At 58.2% G+C, this 15,556-nt stretch overlaps 1 protein-coding gene across 1 annotated transcript; it reads right to left on the reverse strand.

Annotated features, from left to right (window-relative positions):
- Nucleotides 1–382: 382 nt before the first annotated feature.
- On the reverse strand, nt 383–14,092 carry SYPL2 (synaptophysin like 2). Its single transcript, XM_045817217.1, has 6 exons — nt 13,762–14,092; nt 13,560–13,634; nt 6,515–6,639; nt 5,433–5,634; nt 4,362–4,553; nt 383–3,094 (listed from the first exon to the last, which is right to left on the reverse strand). Exons 1-6 carry the CDS (start codon nt 13,813–13,815, stop codon nt 2,942–2,944), a joined length of 801 nt encoding a protein of 266 aa, XP_045673173.1. The 5' UTR covers nt 13,816–14,092; the 3' UTR covers nt 383–2,941.
- Nucleotides 14,093–15,556: the final 1,464 nt, after the last annotated feature.

Consider the following 15,556-nt stretch of genomic DNA (forward strand, 5'->3'; position numbering starts at 1 on the left):
AGGTGCACGTTTGTTCAGCAAGAACCTTTACAGAGACTCGGGCGAGCACATGGCCCCCTCGGGTCCGACAGGAAGCCTGTCCGGGTCACAGATGGCAGGAGGACAAATGTAAACAGCTTTGTGGGAGCCACTCTCTCTCTCGCCTTTTGAGTTTGCTCTAGATTTGCTAGTGAGTCTCCCTTACTTTAGACTAATTGATGTCACCAAAAGAGATGTCACCAGACTAGGGCCAGCCGGGAACAACTGCTCAGTCTTCGGACTTCGCTGCTTGGGGTGCAGAGTCGAGAGGAGTCGAATGATCTTTCGGTGGAAATGCAGATGTTCATCCAGGAACTTAAACGAGGGGAGGAAGAGGAAAAAAAACCCCAGAGGGGCTCCAGTCTTGGCTCCCTCATGGCGAATGCTGGAAGCACTGTTTATTCCAACGTGTGGTAACAAGCACCAGAAACAACATGCAGCATTCTCCCCGCACCCCTGATCTGCGGCCCCGGAGGGAGGAGACCTGTGACCATGATGGTGGAGGGGACTCATGTTCAGGAAAGGTCCTAAGGAGGCAACCTGGTGGGGGGGAGGGGGGTCAGAGTTTACTAGGGCAAAGGGCCCTGCCTGTGGGCCTCCTGCAGCAGCTGGAGAAACCAGACACGTTCTTCTACCTCTGGCCCCACTAGGCAAAGTGGTGCTGCCAGCCCAGCCTGAATCCTATGAGGACAGCCCTGTCCTTGGGCACTTGGCCTTGCCCCGCCCTCTGGGGGTAATGAACTGAAGTAGCCTTTCCTCTTTGGGAGAGAGAGGCCATTGCCTACATCCAGGCTCTTCCGGCTGAGAACAAGCTAGCCTCTGGAGGAGCAAGAGCCTTCTCTGCTCCAGGGAAAGTTCGGGGCTAGGTGTCCTCGACAGGAGGGCAGACCCCCCACTCCTCTTCCCCAGTGATGGGCCGGCTACTAACGTCGGCCCCTAAATGAGAACACTTTATCCACCACATTGCAAATGAAGTATAAATACGTACACAGAATCCAAACAAAGTTCCAGTAGAAGTTGCTCACAGGCCCCTACAGGGGCCGGCTTGAAGAAAAATGAAGTCACCCCTTTGTTCTCTGTATCTCTGGAGGCAAAACTGTCCCCCCTTGTATGTGAGTAACCATGGGGACAGCTCAGGACAGAGAGAGTTTCAGACTTAGAAACACTCCCATCCCCAACTCCTCTCTTCCCTCCTCAAATCCCTCCCCCCAATCAAAAAAAAAAAAAAAGAAGAAGAAGAAGAAACACCTAAATCTTGCACCGAAGGACTCTGGAGCACATGAGGATGTAAACCTCTCACTCCCCCTGTCAGGCAGGGGAACTCTGTCCCGAAGAAGAAATGATTGGCCCAAAGGCCAAGCTCCTGACTCCTGGGTGCCCCGGACACACGTTCCTGCGAATGACGAATGACGTTTAGGGAGGTGAGGGGGTGGGAGGGGTTGACTCAGTCCCGAGGAGGGGTTGGCACGAGGCACTTAATTGGCACCCTGCTGGAAGATGGCTGGATTCAACCTCCACCCACCCGGCAGCCCTATGGCCCAGGCGGGCTGGGTAGGGGCTGGGTAGGGGCTGGGTAGTCCGCACTGAGTCCTAGGCCCTGGGGTCCAGGGAGGGACTGAAGGAGGGACCAGAAAGAGGAGACACAACAAAGACACATGGAACTGGGTCCCCACGTGAAGAAGCACCAAGAGCACCGGCCTTCCCTGGACGGGTGGGGGAGAGAGCCTGGGAGAGGCGAGGCAGCAGGGGGAATGGCTGGCGGGCAAAGGGACAGGCATGTCCTTTCGTAAAGGCGAGAAGGGGAAGTGTGAAGGGGGGCCAGAGAAGGAGTGGTGGGGGTGGGCAGAGAATGAGAAAGAAACGGGACCATCCATCCACGTCCTAGGGCTCTGGGGCAACTTAGCCTCATGATGGTCCTTTGGGCCCTTCCAAAGGCCCTTTCTGGCCCCCAGGAATGAAAGGAAGGCCTAGCTAGACTTGGAGAAGGATCTCAAATGCCTCAGACCTAAGGGGCTGGGGGAAAGTGTGGACGGAGATGGACAGAGAGGTCAGGGGAGGTCTGGGATGGGGATGCTCCAAGACCCCTGCGAGACCAAGCCTAGGGAGGAGGTAAGGAGTTTACGGCCGGCATGAGTTTTGAGTGCTAGTGGGAAGTGCCCCAGCCTGGGGGGGCGGGGGGCGGGAGGACTGAGGGAACAGAAGAAACTGACTCCCCTGCAAGCTGCCTGGCTTTGGTTTCTTGAACTTCAATGCAGCAGCAATGTATCTGCTCCCCACCAAGTTTAAGGCCTCCTCGGGACCCTCTGAAGGCTGTTTCCTGGGCTAGTGAGCCTCCCGGTTCACGCATGGTGGGCTCCGTGGGCAAGCAGAGGCCGGAGGAGAGAGTGGGAAGCACACTGTGCCAGGACTCTCTGGAGATCAGTGCCGGCACAGGGCCTACATGGTGCCCGTCGAAGAGGGCTCACTAACCCGCTGGTGGGCCCTCCACGCAAGGGACCAGGGAGACGGCTGCCAGCCAGTTTGCCCTCCCCCCACTTTTATTGACAGGCTGATAAAGTGGCTGCTAGGAACCAGTCTCAGGGCTCCGGTCTCCTGCCTCCAACCCTCGCCGGCAGCAGGGCCTGGGAGGCACCCTGCGCCCCGAGTAAGATGCCTGGGTCCAGGCAGTGAGCAAGAGGCCCTGAGTTCCTGCCATCCCATCCAGGGCTCCAGCAAGAGGAGGGACAGGAAGCCACTGGGAGGGCTGCCCAGGTTCCCGACAGCTGCTGCCTGCCCATCCATCCGTCGTCGACGAGGACTTCTCAAAGCTCCAAGGACAGAATGGTGGGGGAGGGGAGGTGGAGGAGGAAGAAGGAGGCGGTCCTGGAAGCCGGAGGTGGTTAAGAGGTGCAGTCCTGTTGCCGAGCAGCCGGGCCGGGGCTGCTTACTGCTTCTCCACGGCTCCCTGCTCAGCCGCGCTCTCCTGGCCGGCGGCCTGGCCCTGGGCCTGGGCCTGGGCCTGCCCGTGCCACGGGGTCTCCTTGAACACAAACCAACAGTTCCCGGCCCACAGGAAGAAGTTGATAAAGCCGAAGAGCTGCAAGGACATTGGGTAGTTTGTGAGAAGAGGAAGGGGCCTCATGGGAACAGGGAGGGGAGTACCTGGGGTGGGGGCACACGGGGAGGGGGCGGAGGGCTGCAAAACCTGAAAGACAGGACGCTGGATTTTGAGACAGAGTTCAAAGCCATCGCCCACGAGGAGGTCCTCTGATGGAAGGGTCTAACTGTGTGCACAGACGCACCGAGCTGAGGTGTGGGCGCTGGGGGACTCCGGCCCCCAAGGTGGAGCCCCGTGCAAAGCACAGCAAGAAGCAAGGCCCCTGGTGGCGCTGTGCCGGGGTGGGGCCCCGTCCCCAGAGCCCTCTGCGGGGTGGGTGTGGCCAGAGCTGTCCAAGGTGCTCCTTCCCCAGGGCCAGGGACCCGGCCAGGGCTCTACTCATGTATTTATTCAAAACATTTAAAAACCTATCAGCAGGAAGTATTTAGGGGGAAGGGTACTGATGCCTGCAATTAACTCTGAAATGCATTAAAAATAAGATGGATTGACAGATGGGGAGAGGCGGATAGACATGGCACAGCCTAGGGGATGAGTACGTGGGTGTTCATTGTAAAATTCTGCTGCGTGTGTGAACGTTTTTACAATAAAACGTTGGGGGAGGTGTGAAACCTATCCGCAGGGCTCCAGCGAGGTCTAGAAGGCCCCCTGGTGTGCCAGACATTGAACCTTTCAGTTGCTGGGCCTCGGGGAGGTTCGGGTCATTTTCAGGGTAGGGTTGGTGGCTGGCATGACAGGGGACCTTTGAGGAGCCCGAGGCCTCAGTTATCTCCCGACTGATATGAAAATGTGTCGACACTGTGACAGCTGGGATGTGCACCCCCCGCTGGACCCACCGCTGCCCACAGCCCTTCTCCGGCCGGAGCCCCCGTGACAATGAGCCCCTTCCTGATCCGCCTGGATCTGCACGCGGCTTTGAGCGCGGCCACGGCCCTGGGCTCCGCCTTCCCACACACGGCGAAAAGGCAGGGGGAGTGGGGGTGCGGGGAAGAGCAGGGAAATGGGAAGGCAGGGTGCAGCAGGAGGAAGGGACAGGGGGCGGCGTGGCTCGCGGGGCCCCCTATCCCAAAATGACTTCCCGGAGACAGCAGCCAGCGTCAGGCACAGGGGGCGCTGCTCTGGGGGTAGGGGACACCGGTCGTGGGGTCACCCTCTCGGTTCTCCTCGGAACTTGCTGCTGGGACAAAACTGGGCAGCTGGGACAGTACCGCCTCCCTGCCCCAGCCCCTCTGGTGGCCGCAGGCCTCACCACGGAGAGGTTGACCAGCCCCATGGAGGGCGTGGCCCCGGCGCTGCACACCGCGTCCTCGCCGTGGCACACGGGCATGGCGGCGGTCAGGCTGGACGGCCGCGTGGCGCCCTTGACGTCGGTCAGGCCCTTGCCCCAGGCAGCCGCAGCTACCAGCCAGAAGAAGGTGAAGGAGACGGTCACACAGAAGTCCTGGGAGGAGCAGAGGGACAGGAAACACAATCGCACCCCAGGGTTCCCCACTTCTCTTCCTCTTGCTGTACTGCGCTGGGGTCCTGGGGGCCCCGGACAGCCCGACAGCCCAGCCGCGTCTCCGGGTTCCAGCTGGAGCCTCAGGGGGCCGACCCGTCCCAGCGAGACCCCGCCCACGCCCACGCCCACGCCCTCACAGCCGAGGTCAGCTAGCAAGGCACCAGGGCATCTGCTGGCCAGTGTCACCCCAGTACCCAAGTGGCCTGGACTACCCGTTCTCCCCTCCCTGCCTTTCCTTAAAATTTTTGAAAACAGTTTTCTTTTTTTTAAACGTATTTTTCGGTTACAGTTGACTACAGCAGCTTCGGGTGTACAGCGTAGTGCCTGGACGCACTAGCCTGTCCTTTGATCGACCACCTCTCGGCTACAACCGGTGGCAAAGGGGGTCCCCACGGACACCCCTCCACCTCGCACGCCCGGGATGGGGAGGAAGCAAAGGGGGAATAATGTTAATAATAGGTACTATTCTATTCCCACGTTATAGTTGAGGAAATGGCGGTTTCGAGAGAGTCGATAGCTTTTCCAGAAGCACACAGCTAGTAAGGGACAGCGCCGAGACTTGAACCCACGCGGGCTGGCCCGGGAGCCCGCTTCTCGAAGCTGTTGCGGTCCCCCGAGGAGGCCACGCGCTGGGAGGCTGGCGAGCAGAGGCCTGAGGCTGGGGCCTCCCACCGGCCGCAGGAGCTGTGGGGGCCGCGGTTTCCCAAGGGGACCGCGGCAAAGAGCGGCAGGCGGGCAGGGCAGGCGGGCAGGCGGTCAGGACCGGGAAAACCACCGCGCTGGCTCCCGCCCCGCCGGATCCGGCTAGCGCCCACTCACCGCCAGCGGGAAGCGCTTGTTCTCGGCGTAGAGGTTGTGGAAGCGCAGGTAGAACACCAGCGCGGCCATGGTGTAGAAGAAGGAGAAGATGCCCAGGGTCACGAAGAACTCGGCGGGGGCGGAGAAGTCCCCCATGAGGTGCATGGTCTTGGAGGTGGAGTCGTCGTCACAGAGGGGCATTTCGTAGGGGACCCGGTTCAACCTGCGGGGGTGGGGGCTGCTGAGCTGGGGGCGGCCCTGGCGGGGGTGGGGGGGGTAGCCTGTGCTCTCGCACCCACCCTCTACTCTTCCAGGGCCAGAGGGGGTGAACCTTACAGCCAGGAAAAGAGTGTCCCTGGGAGACCCCTCGAACCTTGCCTCCCGTTAAGCCACCCCCCACCCCCACTCATCCGCCTGCCCAGGTCTGGTGACCAAGGGTTTCCAAGTATCCCCAGGGCCCTTTAGGTCCCAAGCACAGCATATACAGTCCATCCATTCCTGGAAGCCCAGACCCCAGAAGCTGAGCTCCTCTCGCCCCCGCCCCACAAACACAGGCCCCGGGGCTCCATACCCTCCTGAGGCCCCAGGGAGACCACTGTGGACAAAACAGCGAGGAAAACAAACCTCCCAATGTATACAAAAGACCACCTCACTGGCTGCAGCTGCTAGACATTTCCAAAAAGGCGAGCCCTGTCCCCACTGTCCTCTGAACACTTGGGGGCCCCTCTCCCTCCGCTCCCAGGAAAGACTGTTCTCTTCTACTCCTGGGCACGGTGCGCCTCCTTGCATTGCGGTGCCTGGTGAGCACCCACCTCAGCTCTCGGGGATCCAAGCACTGACAAGGTCCTTACCTTCTAGGCAAGGAGGAGGCTGATGAGGGTCAGCGGGACCTGCCCAGCGTGTCCAGACTCCCGTGACCCACCGTTCCCAACTGCACGAGTTCTTTCTGTGAGGCTGTTGCCACCTGCTGTTAACTGGATCATTATTGCCACGATGGTCTGTCTGACTTCCCTCACATTTTCCTCTGGTCAGAGAGTCTGAAACTCCTGCAGAGCAGGAAGGACCCAGGTTCGGAGCGAGGCTGGTGGGGCCCGGCTGCTCACCTGAAGGGGTAGCCGAACAGGACGATGATGGCGCTCACGTCCTTGGCCTCGTTGTTGCAGTGAACCATCGCTCCCGTCTCCCCGCTGTAGGAGCCGCAGCACCCAAAGGCGAAAATGGCGAAGAGCTGAGGGACAGCGAAGCCCTTTGAGAGTCAGAAGGCCTCACCTGGCCAAGGTGGGACCCCTCACAACTACCCTCTGACTCTCAGTAGTACAGATGAGCGCAGGGGTTTGGGGGTGGTGTCGGGGTCTCTTGAATCAAGTCCTTCCTGGGCAGAGACCCGGGGCTCCCCTCGGTCGTCCAGTCTTGGGGACCTGGGGTCACTGCACAGGGCATGGGACCGGATGGCCACACAGATGAGGCCGACTTTGAGTGGTGTCTGGATGTGGCCCTGGGGGCCACAGGGAGTCTCCTTAGGATGATGACTAGCACAGAGTGACTTAGGCTTTCGGAACCTTCTAGCCCAAAGCTGGCCTTGAATTTCCTCCCCAAGGGAGAGGCACCCTGGAAATAGATTCCCCTGCACCAGCCTGGATCTGGCACGCCTGGAGTCTTCCCCGTGTCTCTTTCGATGCCACCATTGGATCCTGTCATTACCTTGTAGCTGATTTCCTGTGGCTGCCTGCCTCAGTGGAGGGGACGGAGCCGAAGGGGACACCCTCTGCCAAGCCTTCAGAGGGGCCAGGAGAGCAGGGCCCACGCTGCTCTCCTGCGGCACTGCCGCCCGACAGCTCCTCCCCCAGCACAGCCAGCTGGGCCGGTGCCCAGGGCCCAGCTCCAGCCCAGGCAGCAGCACCCTCAGCTTGCCTCGCCAGCCTCCACTCTCCCCCGGGCCTGCTCCCTTTGTGATCGGCTGGAGCTGCCTTTTCTCAGAGCTAAGGGAGGCGTTTCAGGTCACGTGAATTGTCTTCCTCTCCTTCTACAAAACCTCCTGTCTCGAGTGAAATGAAATGCCCTCAGCCTATGGTTTTCGAGTTTGCTTCTGGGGAGACGAGCTCGGATTAGAAAAGGAGGTGAGACATTGGACTCTTCTCCTCCCACGTCGTCGGCTCAGACCCTGGCTCCCGGGCTTGCTCGCGATGCAGCCATTGTTGTGGGGCCGGGCTCAGGCTCTGTGCACTGTCTGTGTTCCGTGTGTCTCCGGGACTCGGTGTCTTGGACGTTGAGCACCTAGAAGACAGCTGACCCGCGCCCCCGTCCTGCAGCCAGAGGTGGAGCCAGGGATGCACACACTATTTGGCTCACGCCTGCTCGTGTCACGGAGTGAGAAGAGACCTGGACTAGAAGTCTAGAAATCTGGCCCCGTCACCCAATTAGCTGGGTGACTTGCTCTGCTCTCCGAGTCTCCGTGTCCTCACCTGTAAAATCAGGGGTTTGGGGAGTCACGTGGGGGCCTTTCCAAGGCTGCAGCCCCTCACTTGCTGAGGGGAAGGCCGTCAGGGCGCGCTTGGCCGTGCTTGCCAGCAGCCGCGCCCATCCCGGGCTGGTGCCCGGTGCCACGGCCCCGCCCTGCACCGCCTGGCCTGGCACATCCTTTCTGTGATGGAGCGACTGACCCCCTTTAAAGGTCATAACGGGCACCTCTCTCTTTCTAGGAGGTTTAGTCCAGACAAGTGAGAATTGTCTCCGTTTTTAAAAACACGCAGGGAAGGAGATGGTGTGCCCTGTCTCCCATGCCGGAGGAACTTCCTCACCCACCCGACACTTCGGAGGGTGCTTGGAGCCCGGTGGTGCTCATCGTCCCGACAGAGCTGTGGGGACACCACCTAGCACCTCGGTGCCATCGCCTTTTGCACACTCCGAGTCGCCTCCCTGGGGTCACAGTGGGCCTTGTCTCAGGGGCTGTCTCTAGTCTTTTGTCCGCTCTGTGGTTCTCTGACTCCTTTTGGCTTCTGATGGCCAACCGGACACAATTAGGGCGTCACGTTCTAGGAGGGGCTGCATGGCTGGATGTATTTTTACCCGTAGGCGGTTAGCCAGTGAAAGGCCCCGTATAGGTTCCCTGAGAATGTGGGTACCCCTAACCGGGGGCAATGGAATGGGCTGTTCCAAAAGCTTCTCTTCACCCACGTTCCCTGGACAGGCATCTTCAGAAGGATGACATTTATTGAGCATCTACTATGTGCCAGGAATTGCTCCAGCCACTAATCCTTAGCAGTGAACAAAAGAGAATAAAAATCTCTGTCTTCACGGAGCTCATAGTCCACAAGAGTGGCCACTAGCCCTATTGAAATATACATGAAAATTAAATGCAATTTAACATTCACTTGCTCAGGCACATTAGCCACATTTCAAGTGCTCACTAGCCACATGGGACTAGCAGATGCCATAGTGCATGATGCATTATAGAACTCTTCCATGGTCACCGAGAGTTCTGCCATGTGTAGGTGGCCACCTGGAGGTTCTGACCACCCTGAACCCTGCATTATGATTTTTTATGGGCACATATACTCATAATAACTTTCGTCTGAACTGTATTTTCTCCTGTTCTGATTCTTTGAAAGTCAGGAATCTCTAACCCCCTTAAATAACCCATTATTAAGCAGAATGCAAGATTCAGTCTGACGCTGCAGTCGGCTGTGTGGCAGGCGCTTTGCTGTGTGAGTGGAGGATGGGAGAACTCGGAGGAGGCTCTCACGGGTCCGCAGAGAGCCGCGGAGCAGAAAGGATCTCGGAGATTATCGAGCGCCACGGTCTTGTTTCTTGGAGGTGGACACTGAAGTGTCAGAAGATTAAGTGACTTTCCCAAGGTCACATTCAATCAATGCGAGAGCCGGGCCTAGAATTTGCATTTCCTGACCCACGTCCAGTGCTCTCTCTACTGTGTTCATTCATTTATTGACAAAGAGTCACTGAGCATCTACTTTGTGCCAGGTGCCCGAGACATAAAGATAAATAAGACGCTGCCTGTTCACAAGCTGTCTTCACAATAAGACGCTGCCTGTTTACAGCGAGAAAGGAGAGTGTCATGTTCAAACAGGCAAACAAAAACCCCACATCGCAGAGTTACGAAGGCTGAAAAAACCTCTCTCCCACAGGCAGGGGGGATTGTATGGCGGGAGGGTATCGTTCCGACCTGGGGTGCCGGAGCAGGGATGCCCCCTCCACCTTTCCGCACATGTTTTTTTTCTTCTCCACTGAGCCAGGTCACGGAGCCACAGGGGAGAGCGGGAGAGAACCGAAACCACCCCTGTCACCAAGCACCAGGCTCGGAGTTGAGCTATCTGGTCACAAAGAGCAGGGACCAAGGAGAGACAGACAAGGGGGTGGACCTCTGGAGTTCTGGTGCTGACCGGCCTTCCTCCGGTTGGACCCGCATTGCTGGGGACAGTGATGGCCAGACACCGCCCGCCACCCCCTCCTCTTCCTGCCTCTGCATCTCTTTCGGAAGGATGCCAGAATGATCTCGCCCGTGTAAGGATGGAGCTGCATGTCGGTGCTGACCTGCTGGCTGGGGAGAGTCCCGTGTCGGTCCTGAGAACACGAGCACCCCCGTCAATGTCGGTGTTCTGACAAGGAAGACAAGTCCCCCCCCACCCAGTCCTCCTTCCACCCTCATTTCATCGGTTTCAGGGACTCCGGGGGGCTGCTTCCACTTTCCCCACACTCATTTTTTTAAAGATTTTTAAAATTTATTATTAGAGAGAGGGGAAGAGAGGGAGAAAGAAAAGGAGAGAAACATTGATGTGCAAGAGAAACATGGATCGGTTGCCTCCCGCACGCCCCCAACCAGGGACCTGGCTCAAAACCTAGGCATGTGCCCTGACCTGGCGTCGAACCAGCAACCTTTCAGTGTTCGGGATGACACCCAACCCACTGAGCCACACTGGTCAGGGCTCCCCACACTTATTGAAATAGCTGATTTTGATGAGAGACCCCAGAGCTGAATAAGTGACTTTGGTACCTCAGAGGTGAATTGTGGATCTGAGGCGCACACAGTTAATGATAATATGACTTCTTATGGGAACAGTGACTCAGTAATCCAGGAGATTCTTTTGCACCTTGCCCTTAAAGTGAGGCTTTGGCAGTGACATTTGAATAATCTCACCAAAGGACAAGTCTAGCTGACAGTCTGCACGAGGGGCAAAGTTAGGGGACAGGGACGGTTCAGGAACAAGAGGGAAGGGAACCAATGCTTATGGAATAAGCCCTAGACTGACGGGCACGCCATGGTCTTCCCAGATGCTTGAGTGCTTTGCAGATACTGCCTCCTGCAGTCCTCCCAGGGGGCCCACAGAGACCTTACCCTCACTCACAGGCAAGAGACTGAGGCCCGTAAAGTCTCAGCACTTACTGTGGGCTCCATGGCTCAAAAGCAGAGGAGACTGGACTTAAATCAAGGCCCATCCAACCTCAAAATCTGCCTCTTTTTCCCTGGCTGAGTGCCTCCGTTGGTTGGAGCATCATCCTGGACACTAAAACGTTGTGGGTTCAATTCCCCTCTCGCCTTCTCTCTCCCTCTCTCCCTCTCTCTCTCTCTCTCTCTCTCTCTCTCTCTCTCATAAATAGACATGTCCTTGGGTGAGGATTTTTTTAAAAAGTGAAACTTTTAAAAAAATTTTCTTAAAAAACAAACAAAAACCCCCCTCGTTATCCAACAACTGGTTTATGCCCATGTTATTTCACTAGCTTAGTATCAACTTAGCAGGACCAGAATTGGAATTGAGGAGAGATTAGTTCATTTTTTAATTTCAAAGTCGTGCCAAGCCAAACTCCTGACTGATAGAACAATGTTCCTTCCTTCTCACCTTTAGGTACAGTAAAGCCTTTGCTCTTGGTAATAATGACAATGAAAGTTTTCAATTTGTGGGTCTGTGGTTTTTTTTTTTTTTTAATTTTTCCTTTTCTAGTCAGGAGCAATTGATCCCTCCACGCAGGAAAGGAGTGAAGTCCCAAAGGACATTTTCACAGTCACTTCTGGTGCTGGGTCCCAGGCACGTGTACGCTAGCTCGTCTGCAGGGACTCGGGACGAGGGACACTCGTGCTCTGAGGGTGGCCGTCAAGGCAAGTCAAGTGGCCTCATGGTGCCGTCCTTTGAACGAACACTGAGTTCAAAGTCCAGCCCTGGGCCTGGGATTTGGAATCATGAGAGAAAGGCATCTTCTCTCTCTCAATGGTTAGGGACTGTAAAAGGGTCACCAAGATGGGTCAGCGCTTCGGGACCAGGGCTGGACCTGGGAGGAGACTGGGGTGTTCTCCTAGGCGTTGCTTCACGCAGCCTGTACAGAAACAGCGCCAGGCCTGGGGGCAGGGGGGGGAGAGGGGCTGGGAAAGGATAGAATTGTTGAAGAAAGAAGCTTTGCAGAATCCCTGCCTTGGAAGATGATTCCATGGTCCAGTGACCTCATTGTGACCTTCGTCCCTTGACAGTCTTTCTCAAATGTCCCCTAGATCCATTTGTCTAGTTTAATGATAAAATGCTACTCTTACATTTCAAGCTCTGCTCCTTCGGATTGCGCATAACGGCCCCCCGGTTCTGGAGGGCAGTCCCAAGGAGCCTTAAGAGCCTCCTTGCACGGCCCCCTGCGGTGCTCGGGCGGTGGGGCCAGCACAGGAGAATGGGAGTGGGTGAAAGGGCTCAGTCAGCGGTCTGTCCAGCTGCTCTTGAGGCGGGGCGGCAGGGGGAGTGGAAAGTCCCGAATGGGCCCCAGAGTTTGCTCTTGGAAGCTCCCCAGGCTGGCCCGCAGCCCCAGGCGGCGTCTCAGATGCCCAGGGACAACCCCAAATGCCCATCACCCCCGAATCCCAGGTTCCATGACTCTCATCCAGACGATGACTTAGGAATGGGTGACGCGGGGCTAACTCCTGTCTCCAGGGAGTTAAAAACCCTTTAGAACTCAATCCTCCTCCGTATTAAGGGTAACCTACTCTCTAGCCGAATTCTGTGCTGAAAGCACATTGATACGTTATTCACACACCATGTGGTGTGCGGAGAGCCTGACCCAAATCTCCTCTGTGAGGGTACACTAAATGCTCCCAAGTCTTCACGGCCTGAGAGTGACTGCACCTGTCCGCATTCCCCGCGCACACCCAGGAGGCCTCGGGCACTGGGAAGGACAGGGAGCGGCCAACGTCTCCAAGGGCCGGTGAAGCAGGGGGATTGCATTTCCCCTGGACCATCGCAGGGGAAACTGAGGCCCTGGGCAGGTGGTTTCTTCAAGGTCACAGGCTCAGGCTGACGGAGCGTGCTGTTTCAGCATGCCAACGCTTTCGGAGCAGAAGGGGGCCCTGGGGTGGTTCTGATGGACACTTTACTGATGTTGGAAACTGAAGTCCAGAGAAGTGACTCGCCCAAGGTCACATGGCTGAAGAAGGCAGGCCCCGTCGTGGAACCCAGGTCCCTGGCTTCCCAGCAAAATAGTCTACATTATTCTACAAGCCACATGCTGGCCACACTGTGATTTTTACTGTCTTATTTTTCCTTTCAGTTATTCCTGGAGCCATGAACTTCATTCATTCATTCATTCATTCATGCATGCATTCATCCACCGCTTCACTCAGTTACAGGAACCAGATTACCCTAGTGACCTCAACAGGGAAACCGGCAGCTGGGGCCCTTCCCGCGCCGCCCCCCCACCCCACACCCGGTGCACTTGCAGGGTCAGCCAGGGCCTGGTGGGTTTGGGTGCGGGACGGTTTCCAGCCCTGCCTCCTTCCCTTCTCCGCCCTCCGCGGCGCTCCTCATCTCCCGGGCGTCCTCCCCCTCCCGCCTCCGAGGAGTGGTATGTGCAGGATCAGAGTTCTGGAAAGGTTACACCCGGACCTCTCGCCCGGGTGAAATGTGAGCGCCTCGGGCAAAGGCTCCTTGCACATAGAAGGACCGAATCCCGGACTCGGCGTGCCTCGCTTCCCACCCTCCTGCCGCCGAGTGCTGCAGACGCAACCCCCGCCCGCCCCTCCCCCGCCCACCTGTCGCCGCCCCCCGCTCTGCTGCGGGCTGCCGGCCGCAGGACCTCCCTGCCCCCCCACTCTGGCCACATTGCTTCGGGTCAGCGTCACAGTCCAGGCTCCCGAAATAGCCGGCGGCCGGGGCAGGGACTCACCCACTGGAGAACTTTGATGAAGCCCAGCGGCTCCTCCAGCCGCCGCCAGCGCAGCCCCACGAGCAGGCGGTCCACCTGCGGAGGCAGGGAGGGCCAGGGGTCAGGGCGGTGGGGTTCCCCGGGCAATCTCTCCGCACCCCCGAGAGGGGGGGGAGGAACAAAAGTCCCGACATCCAGGTGCAGAGGGGCGCGCGGGGTGTACCTGCTGGCGCGGCGACTTGTCCGCTGGGCGACTCGGGCTCTCCGTCGAGGACATGCTGGCGCAGCGGGGCTGGGGCGCGGCGCGGCGGCTCCACTCCCACGCCCGGAGGCTGCGGGGACCGCGGTCGGGCGGGGGGCTGCTGGCCCGCGGCGGGGGACGCGAGCGGCGGCGGAGCGCGAGCGGCCGGCGGCGGCCCGAGGTGCAGGCGGGGTGGGAGGGTCGCGGGGCCGCTGGGGCTTGCACTCGCCGAGCTCGCGGCCGCCGCGCTGGCCCTGCGGCTGCAGAAAGCCCCCGAGTCCGATTCAAACTTCTGTCAAACTCGCCAGCGAACTTGGCCTCCTGGTCACGTGGCGCGCCCTGCGGAACCCTCCTCCCGCCCCCCGCGCCCCTTTCTCAGCCCGCAGGGCTCCTTAAAGGGACCTGTGGCCTCTGCGGGAAGTTCGGCCCCGAGGGGGCTCGAGTTCTTGGCCACAAAACCTCCAGGGCCAGACCCAAGGGAGACACACTCGGCCGCTCGGACCCGCTGCCGAAGTCGGACAAACCTGGAGCCCTGGGGCGCAGCGGGTCCGAGCCTGTCTTCCCCGAGCTCCCTGGATCTGGAGCTGTGTTCCCCTTCTTCCCCCGCGCAACACTCAGAACCGAAAGGATTATTTCACGGGCGTTATCAGCGCTGAAATCTAAATCTCTAGGGCTCCCAGCCGCACGGCGCACAGCAAACCGCTCGCTCCCACACTCTCGGAGAGCCCGCACAGGCGGGAGCGGCGCCACAACAGAAACAGCTCGTTTTTTATTCTGTGCAGGTGAGCGTTGCTGTAATTTTTTTTTTTTTTACAACAAAAGGCTTTCGTATGTCACGATTTAGAAGTTGTTAATCTTTTAAAAGCACAAACTCCGTCTCCTTCAAAGTAGCCTTCACGACTTAAGCGAGAGTCAAAATCCAGCCTGAGGACCAGGGGGCTCGGAGGAGGCAACTCGCGGGGAGAAGGTGACGCCGTGGCGCCGCGGCCGGCCTGCGCCGGGCCCCGAACTCGCAGACACTGCGCTCGGCGGGAGCCCCCGCGAGCGGTCAACGCTTTTACACGTTCCGGTGACCGGACGGTGAATGTCCGCGGTGGAAGGATAAGGATCTGTCCAAGGTCGTTGAATGAGCCCGTGGGCGGTGCGGGGAGGAGAGAACCGCCCGCGCCTCCTGCGCACCTCCTCACGGCCGTTCTTGGAGGTGTCCGCTGGGGCTCGGGGAGGGCCGTTTCTGAACAAGCATTTAGCTCGTATTAATCAACTCATTCCCCCGCTGAGGAAGTGCCTCCCGAGGCTGGGGTGGCAGGGAGTGGCTGGGATCAGCTCGCCGGGACTTGAAGGACACTTCTCCAGATTGCCAGGCGAATGTAGGCTCAGGGAGGAACAAGCGAGTCCCCAGTCCAGATTTTTAGTGAAACGTTCTGCAGTTTTAGGCTCCTTTCCATGGAATGGGGGGAATAATTTCTGTCTTACCTACTGCGGAAGGTCATCATCGCGAGGATTAAGCGTAAATGCCCACACCACAGAAACATGAAATAATGCTTATCACCAGTGTCTACGGCAACGTGTTTGTGCAACGTTCACTCAGTCAGAAAAGAACCAGAACAATACACCAAAAACCCACCCACACACCCATCAGCCTCGTTAACGCTCTGCCTTGTCTCAAATCCATTCTTTCTAAGTGAAACAAAAATTGCATATAAAATTAAAGTCCTTCGTATCCTTCTCCCCCTCTCCTTCCTCCCCAGAAGCAACTACCACCCTCTCCTGAATTTGT

Source organism: Phyllostomus hastatus, unplaced genomic scaffold (assembly GCF_019186645.2).
Source record: "Phyllostomus hastatus isolate PE091 unplaced genomic scaffold, TTU_PhHast_1.1 phas_scaffold_216, whole genome shotgun sequence".
Lineage (NCBI taxonomy): Eukaryota > Metazoa > Chordata > Mammalia > Chiroptera > Phyllostomidae > Phyllostomus > Phyllostomus hastatus.

What these genes read in the sequence shown, in the direction of transcription:
- SYPL2 (XM_045817217.1), bottom strand. Translation starts at nt 13,815, where the DNA reads ATGTCCTCGACGGAGAGCCCGAGTCGCCCAGCGGACAAGTCGCCGCGC. An exon ending in CTGTTCGGCTACCCCTTCAG is followed by an intron (nt 5,635 to 6,514) that starts GTGAGCAGCCGG and finishes CCACCCCCGCAG; the next exon opens with GTTGAACCGGGTCCCCTACG. An exon ending in ACAAGCGCTTCCCGCTGGCG is followed by an intron (nt 4,554 to 5,432) that starts GTGAGTGGGCGC and finishes TGCTCCTCCCAG; the next exon opens with GACTTCTGTGTGACCGTCTC.